The sequence below is a fragment of the Plectropomus leopardus genome, chromosome 22 (assembly GCF_026936395.1).
Source record: "Plectropomus leopardus strain MGB_pleo_1.0 chromosome 22, ASM2693639v1, whole genome shotgun sequence".
Taxonomy (NCBI): Eukaryota; Metazoa; Chordata; class Actinopteri; order Perciformes; family Serranidae; genus Plectropomus; species Plectropomus leopardus.
This window is the reverse complement of record NC_142197.1, coordinates 3,894,286-3,910,753: the sequence shown is the minus strand read 5'-3', so window position 1 is coordinate 3,910,753 and position 16,468 is coordinate 3,894,286. Positions and strand designations below refer to the sequence as shown.

At 36.1% G+C, this 16,468-nt stretch overlaps 1 protein-coding gene across 1 annotated transcript in view; it reads left to right on the top strand.

Annotated features, from left to right (window-relative positions):
* Positions 1-16,468, top strand: part of ptprb (protein tyrosine phosphatase receptor type b) — a 67,049-nt gene that overhangs the window by 28,232 nt on the left and 22,349 nt on the right. Inside the window, exons 25-29 of the mRNA XM_088072997.1 lie at positions 358-507; positions 1,051-1,190; positions 1,606-1,742; positions 1,866-1,972; positions 2,061-2,166. Of these exons, the coding sequence (XP_087929123.1) occupies positions 358-507; positions 1,051-1,190; positions 1,606-1,742; positions 1,866-1,972; positions 2,061-2,166 (640 nt within the window). The remainder of the gene's footprint in view (positions 1-357; positions 508-1,050; positions 1,191-1,605; positions 1,743-1,865; positions 1,973-2,060; positions 2,167-16,468) is intronic.

Below are 16,468 nucleotides of genomic sequence, written 5' to 3'. Positions count from 1 at the left end.
CATTGTTATAATTATAAAAAAAAGATTAAAAAGCCACAAGTTAAAATTATGAGATAGTGATTCAAAATTTTGACCTAACATGATCATTTTTTCATGTCGAGCTCTTAATGTGTGTGTTTTTTTGTTTGTTTGTTTTTGTGAATATGAATTTCGATACTTTTTAATTAACCTTTTTGACAAAATCACACAAGACAAGTAGTTACAACAAATAATTAGACAAAAAGAAATAAAAAATAAAAATGAGATAATTTAATGAAGTTTAAGAATAAAAACAAAAGATTAAAAAGTAAACTTTTGCTGTTTTGTTCCATATATTTGATTGACAGTCCGTTTCACCTGTCATCTGTTTCGCCTCAGGTCCTCCGGTCCCGCCCCCGAGTGTTCGTGTCAGTGAGAGGTCGTCAAAGGTCACATCGTCCTCCATCTTGTTTCGCTTCAACTGCTCCTGGTTCAGTGACGCCAACGGAGCCGTGCGATACTTCGCCGTGATCGTGGCCGAATCCGATGGTACGAACGCACAAACACGCACAGTTTAGATCAGCAGCAGCCTCACACATGTTTTCTAGCATTTTAGGATGCTTTTAGGACATTTCTGAGATTTTAGGACATTTCTGAAATTTAAGGAGGTTTCTGGGATTTTTGTCGTCTCTAGGTTTTAAGGATATTTCTAGAATTTTAGGATATTTCTGGGATTTTAGGAGGTTTTTAGGACAGTAGGGTCTTAGTGTGGACTTCTGTCAGGGGGTGCGGGGATCCTCCACTGGCACTTTTTTATAAACAAGCTCTATTTCGATGCTTATTTATGCACTCTGGCACCTTATGTATACTAAAAGTAAAAAAAACCAAATTCCCAGTGTGAATCGTTTTATTTTTATTGTGAATTAGAGAATGGGTACAGGGCCAGATTTGATTTTGGTTTATGTAGAAATCTACTAGATATAATTGTTTGTTGTAGCTCAGTTTTCGAGACTGACCGCCAGCAGGATTTGAGTACAAAGTCAAACTTTGAGAGTTTGAGCCTCCTCTGATTGTTCTCGTCTCCTCTGACAGCCAATGAGATGCTGCAGCCGGAGCAGCGCCACCCTCTGCCCTCCTACCGCGACTACATCAGCAACTCCTCCGTCAGAGCGTATCAGACGGCCTACTTCTCCAGCCGCTGTCCACAGGAGGCCGAGACGCCAGCTGGACAGGTGACAACAGAAAACACTAAAGCATAATAACCCTAACTGACTGCAAAAGGCAAGATTTTTTTTTGTTTAAATTAAGTTGTTTTTTTGGGCGGGGTCAAAACTCAAAGGTCCTCTTTTAAAAGTTTTTCAAATCACTGGTGGCAGTTAATACAAAATTATCAGTAGTAACATATTCTTGTTGACGGTTAGTACTGGAAGAAGTTAGGGACAATAACAATTCCTATAATAAAATCTAACCAAAATATAGCAGCGTAAAATATTGCTAAAAACACAAATTGAACACTGATAACAATGATGAAAAATGAGGCAAAAAGATTTGCCTAGTTTGCAAATAATTGTATAAATACTTAAAAAGAAAGAATCTGAGGCTTTTTTGTATCAAATCATTCTTATCAATGAATCCATAACTGATCAGGTCGTGGAGGTGAACCTGGGGGCAGGGGGCGATCGACTGGGTGGGGCTTGTGATCGTTACCATGACGACGACCTCTACCTGAGTGACAGCTACGGCGGCTTCTGTGACGGGCCGCTGAAAGCCAAGACCTCCTACAGGTACGACACACACACACGCACACACACACATTCTTCATCTATGTTTAATAGAGTGTGTATTTATATAGTATGTGTGTGTGTGTGTGTGTGTGTGTGTGTGTGTGTGTGTGTGTGTGTGTTCAGGTTGAGTGTGCGAGCTTTCACCAGACTTTTCGATGAAAACCACAGAGAGTTTCCTCAGCCACTATTCACCGACACTTACCTGTCCACACCACTCAGGACGCATGCAGGTGAGTCATATACTCTCACACACACACACACACACACACGTGCCATGCATGTATAAACTGACCCTTGCTGTGTGTTGTTGTGTGTCAGAGCCTTTAGGTGGCGTCGTAGAGGGTTTGAGCGCTGGTATGTTCCTGATCGGTATGATGGTGGCAGTCGTCTCTCTGCTAGTCTACAGACAAAGGCTCCGCAAAGTGTGAGTGCACAACGAACATGCATCAAAAACTGGATTGTAATAACCCAAAAATTTCATAGCACAGTATGTTGAAAAAAAGGGCCATAAAGATTATGTTAGTAATAATATTAAGTAATAATATTAATATTAGTATGTCCTCGAAAATGAACCCAAAATGTTGAAAAAGAACAAAAATGTAATAGTAAAGTATGTTGTCAAAAATGACCTAAAAATGTCACAATGTAACTCGTTGTCCAAAATGACCAAAAAAGGTCACAGTATAGTATGGAAGCAAAAATCGCCAAAAATGTCTATGTATAGTATGTTGTCAAAAATTACCCAAAAACATCATAATATAGTATGTCACAAAAAATATATGATTTATAAATTATTTATTTATATATATAAACATAGAATAGAATTGTCCATAACGAATACCATGTTCAAGCATAAGGGTGTCCATATGCGCACTTCGCATCAGGACACCCTAGGCTGCAGTTCAATGATCGACTTTGTAGTCGTAACGTTGGACTTGCGGTTGTATGTCTTGGACACTCGGGTGAAGGGAGGGGCGGAGCTGTCAACCAATCACCACCTGGTGGTGAGTTGGCTCTGATGGTGGGGGAGGACGCCGGTCAGACTTGGCAGACCGAAACACATTGTGAGGGTCTGCTGGGAACGTCTGGCAGAGTCTCCCGTCAGAAGGAGCTTCAACTCCCACCTCCGGGAGAGCTTCGACCATGTCCCGGGGGAGGCGGGGGATATTGAGTCCGAGTGGGCCATGTTGCATGCCTCCATTGCTGAGGTGGCCAACCGGTGCTGTGGCCGTAAGGTGGTCGGTGCCTTTCGGGGCGGCAACACTTGAATCCGCTGGTGGACACCGGCGGTAAGGGGTGCCGTCAAACTGAAGAAGGAGTCCTATCGGGCCTTCTTGGCCTGTGGGACTCCAGAGGCAGCAGACAGATACCGACAGGCCAAGTGGAATGCGGCTGCGGTGGTCGCTGAGGCGAAAACCCGGGCGTGGGAGGAGTTCGGTGAGGCCCTGGAGAACGACTTCCGGACGGCTTCGAAGAGGTTCTGGATCACCATCCGGCGTCTCAGGAGGGGGAAGCAGTGCTCTGTCAACACTGTGTATGGTGGGAGCAGGGCGCTGCTGACCTCGACTCGGGACGTTGTGGATTGGTGGAAGGAATACTTTGAAGACCTCCTTAATCCCACCGACATGCCTTCCGGTGAGGAAGCAGGGCCTGGGGACTCGGGGGTGGGCTCCTCTATCTCTGGGGCTGAGGTTGCCACGGTGGTAAAAAAGCTCCTCGGTGGCAGGGCCCCGGGGGTGGACGAGGTCCACCCGGAGTTCCTCAAGGCCCTGGATGTTGTCGGGCTGTTGTGGCTGACACGACTCTGCAACATTGCGTGGACATCGGGGGCAGTGCTCTTGGACTGGCAGACTGGGGTGGTGGTCCCTCTTTTAAAGAAGGGGGACCGGAGGGTGTGTTCCAACTACAGGGGGATCACACTCCTCAGCCTCCCTGGTAAGGTCTATTCGGGGGTACTAGAGAGGAGGGTCCGCCAGATAATCGAACCCCGGATTCAGGAGGAGCAATGTGGTTTTCGCCCTGGTCATGGAACTGTGGACCAGCTCTGGACTCTTGGCAGGGTCCTTGAGGGTGCATGGGAGTTTGCCCAACCAGTCCACATGTGCTTTGTGGACTTGGAGAAGGCGTTCTACCGTGTCCCTCTGGGAGTCCTGTGGGGGTTTCTCCGGGAATATGGGGTTTCGGACTCCCTGATACGGGCTGTCCATTCCCTGTATGACCGGTGCCAGGGCTAGGTCTGCATTGCCGGCAGTAAGTCGAACTCGTTTCCAGTGAGGGTTGGACTCCGCCAGGGCGCTTTGTCACCGATTCTGTTCATAACTTTTATGGACAGAATTTCTAGGCGCAGCCAGGGTGTTGAAGGGGTCCGGTTTGGTGACCTCAGGATTTGGTCTCTGCTCTTTGCAGATGATGTGGTCCTGTTGGCTTCATCAGGCCATGACCTTCAGCTCTCACTGGATTGGTTCGCAGCCGAGTGTGAAGTGGCCGGGATGAGAGTCAGCACCTCCAAATCCGAGGGCATGGTTCTCAGCCGGAAAAGGGTGGAGTGCCCCCTCTGGATTGGGGACGAAATCTTGCCCCAAGTGGAGGAGTTTAAGTACCTCGAGGTCTTGTTCACGAGTGAGGGAAGCTGAGCCGAAAGGCACAGCTCTCGATTTACCAGTTGATCTTCGTTCCTACCCTCACCTATGGTCACGAGCTTTGGGTAGTGACCGAAAGAACAAGATAGCGGGTAGAAGTGGCCCAAATGAGCTTCCTCCGTAAGGTGGCTGGGCTCTCCCTTAGAGATAGGGTGAGAAGCTCAGTCATCCGGGAGGAGCTCAGAGTAGAGCTGCTGCTCCTCCGCGTTGAGAAGAGCCAGATGAGGTGGCTTGGGCATCTAATTAGGATGCCTCCAGGAAGCCTCCCTGGTGAGGTGTTCAGGGCACGTCCCACCGGTAGGAGGCCCCAGTGAAGACCCAGGACAGGCTTGAGAGACTATGTCTCACAGCTGGCCTGGGAACGCATCGGGATCCCCTGGAAAGAGCTGGATGAAGTGGCCGGGGAGGGGAAGTCTGGGCTTCCATGCTTAGGCTGCTGCCCCGTGACCCCACCCCGGATAAACGGAAGAAAATGGATGGATGGATAGATAGAATTACATAGTGTAGCATGTTGAAAAAATGAGCAAAAACAACCAAAAACATTGTATTTTAGCATGTTGGAAAAAGGAGAAAAAATCGCATACTATACTATGGCAAAAAAGTCAAAAAATGACCCGTCAAAAAAATGTCTGAAAACAACATAGAACAGCATGTTTGGACGCGTTATAGTGTAGCATGTTGACAAAAATGAGCAAAAACAACCAAAAAGATCATATTTTAGCATGTTGAAAAAATGAGAAAAAATCACATACTATACTATGGCAAAAAAGTCAAAAAATGACCTGTCAAAAAAATGTCTGAAAACAACATAGTACAGCATGTTTGGACGTGTTATAGTGTAGCACGTTGAAAACATTAGCAAAAACAATGAAAAAAAACATATTTTAGCATGTTGAAAAAACGAGGAAAAAATCACATACTATACTATGGCAAAAAAGTAAAAAAGTGACCCGTCAAAAAAATGTCTGAAAACAACATAGAACAGCATGTTTAGACGTGTTATAGTGTAGCACGTTGAAGAAATGAGCAAAAACAACCAAAAACAACATATTTTAGCATGTTGGAAAAATGAGAAAAAATCGCATACTATACTATGGCAAAAAAGTCAAAAAATGACCCGTCAAAAAAATGTCTGAAAACAACATAGAACAGCATGTTTAGATGCGTTATAGTGTAGCATATTGAAGAAATGAGCAAAAACATCATATTTTAGCATGTTGACAAAATTAGCAAAAATCACATACTATACTATGGCAAAAAAGTCAAAAAGTGACCTGTTAAAAAAATGTCTGAAAACAACATAGAACAGCATGTTTAGACGCATTATAGTGTAGCACGTTGAAGAAATGAGCAAAAACAAACAAAAACAAACAAAAACAACATAAGCAAAAACATCATATTTTAGCATGTTGAAAAAATGAGAAAAAATCGCATACTATACTATGGCAAAAAAGTCAAAAAATGACCCGTCAAAAAAATGTCTGAAAACAACATAGAACAGCATGTTTAGACGTGTTATAGTGTAGCATGTTGACAAAAATGAGCAAAAACAACCAAAAACATCATATTTTAGCATGTTGAAAAAATTAGAAAAAATCACATACTATACTATGGCAAAAAAGTCAAAAAATGACCCGTCAAAAAAATGTCTGAAAACAACATAGAACAGCATGTTTGGACGCGTTATAGTGTAGCATGTTGAAGAAATGAGCAAAAACAACAAAAAACATTGTATTTTAGCATGTTGAAAAAACTAGCAAAAATCGCATACTATACTATGGCAAAAAAGTCAAAAAATGACCCGTCAAAAAAAATGTCTGAAAACAACATAGTACAGCATGTTTGGAAAAATTATAGTGTAGCACGTTGAAAAAATTAGCAAAAACAATGAAAAAAAACATATTTTAGCATGTTGAAAAAACGAGGAAAAAATCGCATACTATACTATGGCAAAAAAGTCAAAAAGTGACCCGTTAAAGAAATGTCTGAAAACAACATAGAACAGCATGCTTGGACGTGTTATAGTGTAGCATGTTGAAGAAATGAGCAAAAACAAACAAAAACTTCATATTTTAGCATGTTGAAAAAATGAGAAAAAATCGCATACTATACTATGGCAAAAAAGTCAAAAAATGACCCATCAAAAAAAATGTCTGAAAACAACATAGAACAGCATGTTTAGACGTGTTATAGTGTAGCACATTGAAAACATTAGCAAAAACAACGAAAAACAACATATTTTAGCATGTTGAAAAAACGAGGAAAAAATCGCATACTATACTATGGCAAAAAAGTCAAAAAATGACCCGTCAAAAAAATGTCTGAAAACAACATAGAACAGCATGTTTAGATGTGTTATAGTGTAGCATGTTGACAAAAATGAGCAAAAACAACCAAAAACATCATATTTTAGCATGTTGAAAAAATGAGAAAAAATCACATACTATACTATGGCAAAAAAGTCAAAAAATGACCCGTCAAAAAAATGTCTGAAAACAACATAGAACAGCATGTTTGGACGTGTTATAGTGTAGCACGTTGAAAACATTAGCAAAAACAATGAAAAAAAACATATTTTAGCATGTTGAAAAAACGAGGGAAAAATCACATACTATACTATGGCAAAAAAGTCAAAAAGTGACCCGTCAAAAAAATGTCTGAAAACAAAATAGAACAGCATGTTTGGGCGTGTTATAGTGTAGCATGTTGAAGAAATGAGCAAAAACAACCAAAAACAACATATTTTAGCATGTTGAAAAAACGAGGAAAAAATCGCATACTATACTATGGCAAAAAAGTCCAAAAGTGACCCGTGAAAAAAATGTCTGAAAACAACATAGAACAGCATGTTTAGACGTGTTATAGTGTAGCACGTTGAAGAAATGAGCAAAAACAAGCAAAAACATCATATTTTAGCATGTTGACAAAATTAGCAAAAATCACATACTATACTATGGCAAAAAAGTCAAAAAGTGACCTGTTAAAAAAATGTCTGAAAACAACATAGAACAGCATGTTTGGACGCGTTATAGTGTAGCATGTTGAAGAAATGAGCAAAAACAACCAAAAACACTGTATTTTAGCGTGTTGAAAAAATGAGCAAAAATCGCATACTATACTATGGCAAAAAAGTCAGAAAATGACCCGTCAAAAAAATGTCTGAAAAACAACATAGAACAGCATGTTTGGACGCGTTATAGTGTAGCATGTATTAAAAATAAGCAAAAACAAGCAAAAACATCATATTTTAGCATGTTGAAAAAACGAGGAAAAAATCGCATACTATACTATGGCAAAAAAGTCAAAAAGTGAACCGTTAAAGAAATGTCTGAAAACAACATAGAACAGCATGCTTGGACGTGTTATAGTGTAGCATGTTGAAGAAATGAGCAAAAACAAACAAAAACTTCATATTTTAGCATGTTGACAAAATGAGCAAAAATCGCATACTATACTATGGCAAAAAAGTCAAAAAATGATCCATCAAAAAAAATGTCTGAAAACAACATAGAACAGCATGTTTAGACGTGTTATAGTGTAGCACATTGAAAACATTAGCAAAAACAAGCAAAAACATCATATTTTAGCATGTTGAAAAAACGAGGAAAAAATCGCATACTATACTATGGCAAAAAAGTCAAAAAGTGACCCGTTAAAAAAAATGTCTGAAAACAACATAGAACAGCATGCTTGGACGTGTTATAGTGTAGCATGTTGAAGAAATGAGCAAAAACAACCAAAAACTTCATATTTTAGCATGTTGACAAAACTAGCAAAAATCGCATACTATACTATGGCAAAAAAGTCAAAAAGTGACCCGTTAAAAAAATGTCTGAAAACAACATAGAACAGCATGTTTAGACGTGTTATAGTGTAGCACGTTGAAGAAATGAGCAAAAACAAACAAAAACAACATATTTTAGCATGTTGAAAAAATGAGCAAAAATCGCATACTATACTATGGCAAAAAAGTCAAAAAATGACCCAACAAAAAAATGTCTGAAAACAACATAGAACAGCATGTTTAGACGTGTTATAGTGTAGCACGTTGAAAACATTAGCAAAAACAACGAAAAACAACATATTTTAGCATGTTGAAAAAACGAGGAAAAAATCGCATACTATACTATGGCAAAAAAGTCAAAAAGTGACCCGTTAAAAAAATGTCTGAAAACAACATAGAACAGCATGTTTACACGCGTGATGGTGTAGCATGTTGAAGAAATGAGCAAAAACAACCAAAAACATCATATTTTAGCATGTTGAAAAAATTATAAAAAATCGCATACTATACTATGGCAAAAAAGTCAAAAAATGACCCGTCAAAAAAATGTCTGAAAACAACATAGAACAGCATGTTTAGATGCGTTATAGTGTAGCATGTTGACAAAAATGAGCAAAAACAACCAAAAACATCATATTTTAGCATGTTGAAAAAATTAGAAAAAATCACATACTATACTATGGCAAAAAAGTCAAAAAATGACCCGTCAAAAAAATGTCTGAAAACAACATAGAACAGCATGTTTGGACGCGTTATAGTGTAGCATGTTGAAGAAATGAGCAAAAACAACCAAAAACATCATATTTTAGCATGTTGAAAAAACGAGGAAAAAATCGCATACTATACTATGGCAAAAAAGTCAAAAAGTGACCCGTTAAAAAAATGTCTGAAAACAACATAGAACAGCATGTTTGGACTTGTTATAGTGTAGCACGTTGAAGAAATAAGCAAAAACAAGCAAAAACATCATATTTTAGCATGTTGACAAAATGAGCAAAAATCGCATACTATACTATGGCAAAAAAGTCAAAAAATGACCCATCAAAAAAATGTCTGAAAACAACATAGAACAGCATGTTTAGACGTGTTATAGTGTAGCACATTGAAAACATTAGCAAAAACAACGAAAAACAACATATTTTAGCATGTTGAAAAAACGAGGAAAAAATCGCATACTATACTATGGCAAAAAAGTCAAAAAGTGACCTGTTAAAAAAATGTCTGAAAACAACATAGAACAGCATGTTTAGATGTGTTATAGTGTAGCATGTTGAAAAAATGAGCAAGAACAAACAAAAACATCACATTTTAGCATGTTGAAAAAACTAGCAAAAATCGCATACTATACTATGGCAAAAAAGTCAAAAAGTGACCCGTTAAAAAAATGTCTGAAAAGAACATAGAACAGCATGTTTAGACGTGTTATAGTGTAGCACGTTGAAGAAATGAGCAAAAACAAACAAAAACAACATATTTTAGCATGTTGAAAAAATGAGAAAAAATCGCATACTATACTATGGCAGAAAAGTCAAAAAATGACCCAACAAAAAAATGTCTGAAAACAACATAGTACAGCATGTTTAGACGTGTTATAGTGTAGCACGTTGAAAACATTAGCAAAAACAACCAAAAACAACATATTTTAGCATGTTGAAAAAACGAGGAAAAAATCGCATACTATACTATGGCAAAAAAGTCAAAAAGTGACCCGTCAAAAAAAAGTCTGAAAACAACATAGAACAGCATGTTTACACGCGTGATGGTGTAGCATGTTGAAGAAATGAGCAAAAACAAACAAAAACAAAATATTTTAGCATGTTGGAAAAATGAGAAAAAATCGCATACTATACTATGGCAAAAAAGTCAAAAAATGACCCGTCAAAAAAATGTCTGAAAACAACATAGAACAGCACGTTTGGACGTGTTATAGTGTAGCACGTTAAGGAAATGAGCAAAAACAACCAAAAACATCATATTTTAGCATGTTGAAAAAACGAGGAAAAAATCGCATACTATACTATGGCAAAAAAGTCAAAAAGTGACCCGTTAAAAAAATGTCTGAAAACAACATAGAACAGCATGTTTGGACTTGTTATAGTGTAGCACGTTGAAGAAATAAGCAAAAACAAGCAAAAACAACATATTTTAGCATGTTGACAAAATGAGCAAAAATCGCATACTATACTATGGCAAAAAAGTCAAAAAATGACCCATCAAAAAAATGTCTGAAAACAACATAGTACAGCATGTTTAGACGTGTTATAGTGTAGCACGTTGAAAACATTAGCAAAAACAAACAAAAACATCATATTTTAGCATGTTGAAAAAATGAGAAAAAATCGCATACTATACTATGGCAAAAAAGTCAAAAAGTGACCCGTCAAAAAAATGTCTGAAAACAACATAGAACAGCATATTTAGACGTGTTATAGTGTAGCACGTTGAAAACATTAGCAAAAACAACGAAAAACAACATATTTTAGCATGTTGAAAAAACGAGGAAAAAATCGCATACTATACTATGGCAAAAAAGTCAAAAAGTGACCTTTCCAAAAAATGTCTGAAAACAACATAGAACAGCATGTTTAGATGTGTTATAGTGTAGCATGTTGAAAAAATGAGCAAGAACAAACAAAAACATCACATTTTAGCATGTTGAAAAAACTAGCAAAAATCGCATACTATACTATGGCAAAAAAGTCAAAAAGTGACCCGTTAAAAAAATGTCTGAAAAGAACATAGAACAGCATGTTTAGACGTGTTATAGTGTAGCACGTTGAAGAAATGAGCAAAAACAAACAAAAACAACATATTTTAGCATGTTGAAAAAATGAGAAAAAATCGCATACTATACTATGGCAGAAAAGTCAAAAAATTACCCAACAAAAAAATGTCTGAAAACAACATAGTACAGCATGTTTAGACGTGTTATAGTGTAGCACGTTGAAAACATTAGCAAAAACAACCAAAAACAACATATTTTAGCATGTTGAAAAAACGAGGAAAAAATCGCATACTATACTATGGCAAAAAAGTCAAAAAGTGACCCGTCAAAAAAAAGTCTGAAAACAACATAGAACAGCATGTTTACACGCGTGATGGTGTAGCATGTTGAAGAAATGAGCAAAAACAAACAAAAACAAAATATTTTAGCATGTTGGAAAAATGAGAAAAAATCGCATACTATACTATGGCAAAAAAGTCAAAAAATGACCCGTCAAAAAAATGTCTGAAAACAACATAGAACAGCACGTTTGGACGTGTTATAGTGTAGCACGTTAAGGAAATGAGCAAAAACAACCAAAAACATCATATTTTAGCATGTTGAAAAAACGAGGAAAAAATCGCATACTATACTATGGCAAAAAAGTCAAAAAGTGACCCGTTAAAAAAATGTCTGAAAACAACATAGAACAGCATGTTTGGACTTGTTATAGTGTAGCACGTTGAAGAAATAAGCAAAAACAAGCAAAAACAACATATTTTAGCATGTTGACAAAATGAGCAAAAATCGCATACTATACTATGGCAAAAAAGTCAAAAAATGACCCATCAAAAAAATGTCTGAAAACAACATAGTACAGCATGTTTAGACGTGTTATAGTGTAGCACGTTGAAAACATTAGCAAAAACAAACAAAAACATCATATTTTAGCATGTTGAAAAAATGAGAAAAAATCGCATACTATACTATGGCAAAAAAGTCAAAAAGTGACCCGTCAAAAAAATGTCTGAAAACAACATAGAACAGCATGTTTAGACGTGTTATAGTGTAGCACGTTGAAAACATTAGCAAAAACAACGAAAAACAACATATTTTAGCATGTTGAAAAAACGAGGAAAAAATCGCATACTATACTATGGCAAAAAAGTCAAAAAATGACCCGTCAAAAAAATGTCTGAAAACAATATAGAACAGCATGTTTAGATGCGTTATAGTGTAGCATGTTGAAAAAGTGTGCAAAAACAAGCAAAAACATCATATTTTAGCATCTTGAAAAAAATGAGAAAAAATCGCATACTATACTATGGCAAAAAAGTCAAAAAATGACCCGTCAAAAAAATGTCTGAAAACAACATAGAACAGCATGTTTGGACGTGTTATAGTGTAGCATGTTGAAGAAATTAGCAAAAACAACGAAAAACAACATATTTTAGCATGTTGAAAAAACGAGGAAAAAATCGCATACTATACTATGGCAAAAAAGTCAAAAAATGACCCGTTAAAGAAAATGTCTGAAAACAACATAGAACAGCATGTTTAGATGTGTTATAGTGTAGCATGTTGAAAAAATGAGCAAAAACAAGCAAAAACATCATATTTTAGCATCTTGAAAAAAATGAGAAAAAATCGCATACTATACTATGGCAAAAAAGTCAAAAAATGACCCGTCAAAAAAATGTCTGAAAACAACATAGAACAGCATGTTTGGACGTGTTATAGTGTAGCACGTTGAAAACATTAGCAAAAACAACGAAAAACAACATATTTTAGCATGTTGAAAAAACGAGGAAAAAATCGCATACTATACTATGGCAAAAAAGTCAAAAAGTGACCCGTCAAAAAAATGTCTGAAAACAACATAGAACAGCATGTTTAGACGCGTTATAGTGTAGCATGTTGAAGAAATGAGCAAAAACAACCAAAAACATTGTATTTTAGCATGTTGGAAAAATGAGAAAAAATCGCATACTATACTATGGCAAAAAAGTCAAAAAGTGACCCGTTAAAAAAATGTCTGAAAACAACATAGAACAGCATGTTTAGACGCGTGATAGTGTAGCATGTTGAATAAATGAGCAAAAACAAGCAAAAACATCATATTTTAGCATGTTGGAAAAATGAGAAAAAATCGCATACTATACTATGGCAAAAAAGTCAAAAAATGACCCGTCAAAAAAATGTCTGAAAACAACATAGAACAGCATGTTTAGATGTGTTATAGTGTAGCATGATGAAAAAATGAGCAAAAACAAGCAAAAACATCATATTTTAGCATCTTGAAAAAAATGAGAAAAAATCGCATACTATACTATGGCAAAAAAGTCAAAAAATGACCCGTTAAAAAAATGTCTGTAAACAACATAGAACAGCATGTTTGGACGTGTTATAGTGTAGCATGTTGAAGAAATTAGCAAAAACAACCAAAACAACATATTTTAGCATGTTGAAAAAGCGAGGAAAAATCGCATACTATACTATGGCAAAAAGTCAAAAGTGACCCGTCAAAAAAATGTCTGAAAACAACATAGAACAGCATGTTTAGACGCGTTATAGTGTAGCATGTTGAAGAAATGAGCAAAAACAACCAAAAACATTGTATTTTAGCATGTTGGAAAAATGAGAAAAAATCGCATACTATACTATGGCAAAAAAGTCAAAAAGTGACCCGTTAAAAAAATGTCTGAAAACAACATAGAACAGCATGTTTAGACGCGTGATAGTGTAGCATGTTGAAAAAATGAGCAAAAACAAGCAAAAACATCATATTTTAGCATGTTGGAAAAATGAGAAAAAATCGCATACTATACTATGGCAACAAAGTCAAAAAATGACCCGTCAAAAAAATGTCTGAAAACAACATAGAACAGCATGTTTAGATGTGTTATAGTGTAGCATGATGAAAAAATGAGCAAAAACAAGCAAAAACATCATATTTTAGCATCTTGAAAAAAATGAGAAAAAATCGCATACTATACTATGGCAAAAAAGTCAAAAAATGACCCGTCAAAAAAATGGCTGAAAACAACATAGAACAGCATGTTTGGACGTGTTATAGTGTAGCACGTTGAAAACATTAGCAAAAACAACCAAAAACAACATATTTTAGCATGTTGAAAAAACGAGGAAAAAATCGCATACTATACTATGGCAAAAAAGTCAAAAAGTGACCCGTCAAAAAAATGTCTGAAAACAACATAGAACAGCATGTTTAGACGCGTTATAGTGTAGCATGTTGAAGAAATGAGCAAAAACAACCAAAAACATTGTATTTTAGCATGTTGGAAAAATGAGAAAAAATCGCATACTATACTATGGCAAAAAAGTCAAAAAGTGACCCGTCAAAAAAATGTCTGAAAACAACATAGAACAGCATGTTTAGACGCGTGATAGTGTAGCATGTTGAATAAATGAGCAAAAACAAGCAAAAACATCATATTTTAGCATGTTGGAAAAATGAGAAAAAATCGCATACTATACTATGGCAACAAAGTCAAAAAATGACCCGTCAAAAAAATGTCTGAAAACAACATAGAACAGCATGTTTAGATGTGTTATAGTGTAGCATGATGAAAAAATGAGCAAAAACAAGCAAAAACATCATATTTTAGCATCTTGAAAAAAATGAGAAAAAATCGCATACTATACTATGGCAAAAAAGTCAAAAAATGACCCGTTAAAAAAATGTCTGTAAACAACATAGAACAGCATGTTTGGACGTGTTATAGTGTAGCATGTTGAAGAAATTAGCAAAAACAACCAAAAACAACATATTTTAGCATGTTGAAAAAACGAGGAAAAAATTGCATACTATACTATGGCAAAAAAGTCAAAAAATGACCCGTCAAAAAAATGTCTGAAAACAACATAGAACAGCATGTTTAGATGCGTTATAGTGTAGCATGTTGAAAAAATGAGCAAAAACAAGCAAAAACATCATATTTTAGCATCTTGAAAAAAATGAGAAAAAATCGCATACTATACTATGGCAAAAAAGTCAAAAAATGACCCGTCAAAAAAATGTCTGAAAACAACATAGAACAGCATGTTTGGACGTGTTATAGTGTAGCACGTTGAAAACATTAGCAAAAACAACGAAAAACAATATATTTTAGCATGTTGAAAAAACGAGGAAAAAATCGCATACTATACTATGGCAAAAAAGTCAAAAAGTGACCCGTCAAAAAAATGTCTGAAAACAACATAGAACAGCATGTTTAGACGCGTTATAGTGTAGCATGTTGAAGAAATGAGCAAAAACAACCAAAAACATTGTATTTTAGCATGTTGGAAAAATGAGAAAAAATCGCATACTATACTATGGCAAAAAAGTCAAAAAATGACCCGTCAAAAAAATGTCTGAAAACAACATAGAACAGCATGTTTAGACGTGTTATAGTGTAGCACGTTGAAAACATTAGCAAAAACAACCAAAAACAACATATTTTAGCATGTTGAAAAAACGAGGAAAAAATCGCATACTATACTATGGCAAAAAAGTCAAAAAATGACCCGTTAAAAAAAATGTCTGAAAACAACATAGAACAGCATGTTTAGACGCGTTATAGTGTAGCATGTTGAAAAAATGAGCAAAAACAAGCAAAAACATCATATTTTAGCATCTTGAAAAAAATGAGAAAAAATCGCATACTATACTATGGCAAAAAAGTCAAAAAATGACCCGTCAAAAAAATGTCTGAAAACAACATAGAACCGCATGTTTGGACGTGTTATAGTGTAGCACGTTGAAAACATTAGCAAAAACAACGAAAAACAACATATTTTAGCATGTTGAAAAAACGAGGAAAAAATTGCATACTATACTATGGCAAAAAAGTCAAAAAATGACCCGTTAAAAAAAATGTCTGAAAACAACATAGAACAGCATGTTTAGACGCGTTATAGTGTAGCATGTTGAAAAAATGAGCAAAAACAAGCAAAAACATCATATTTTAGCATCTTGAAAAAAATGAGAAAAAATCGCATACTATACTATGGCAAAAAAGTCAAAAAATGACCCGTCAAAAAAATGTCTGAAAACAACATAGAACAGCATGTTTGGACGTGTTATAGTGTAGCACGTTGAAAACATTAGCAAAAACAACGAAAAACAACATATTTTAGCATGTTGAAAAAACGAGGAAAAAATCGCATACTATACTATGGCAAAAAAGTCAAAAAGTGACCCGTCAAAAAAATGTCTGAAAACAACATAGAACAGCATGTTTAGACGCGTTATAGTGTAGCATGTTGAAGAAATGAGCAAAAACAACCAAAAACATTGTATTTTAGCATGTTGGAAAAATGAGAAAAAATCGCATACTATACTATGGCAAAAAAGTCAAAAAGTGACCCGTCAAAAAAATGTCTGAAAACAACATAGAACAGCATGTTTAGACGTGTTATAGTGTAGCACGTTGAAAACATTAGCAAAAACAACCAAAAACAACATATTTTAGCATGTTGAAAAAACGAGGAAAAAATCGCATACTATACTATGGCAAAAAAGTCAAAAAATGACCCGTTAAAAAAAATGTCTGAAAACAACATAGAACAGCATGTTTAGACGCGTTATAGTGTA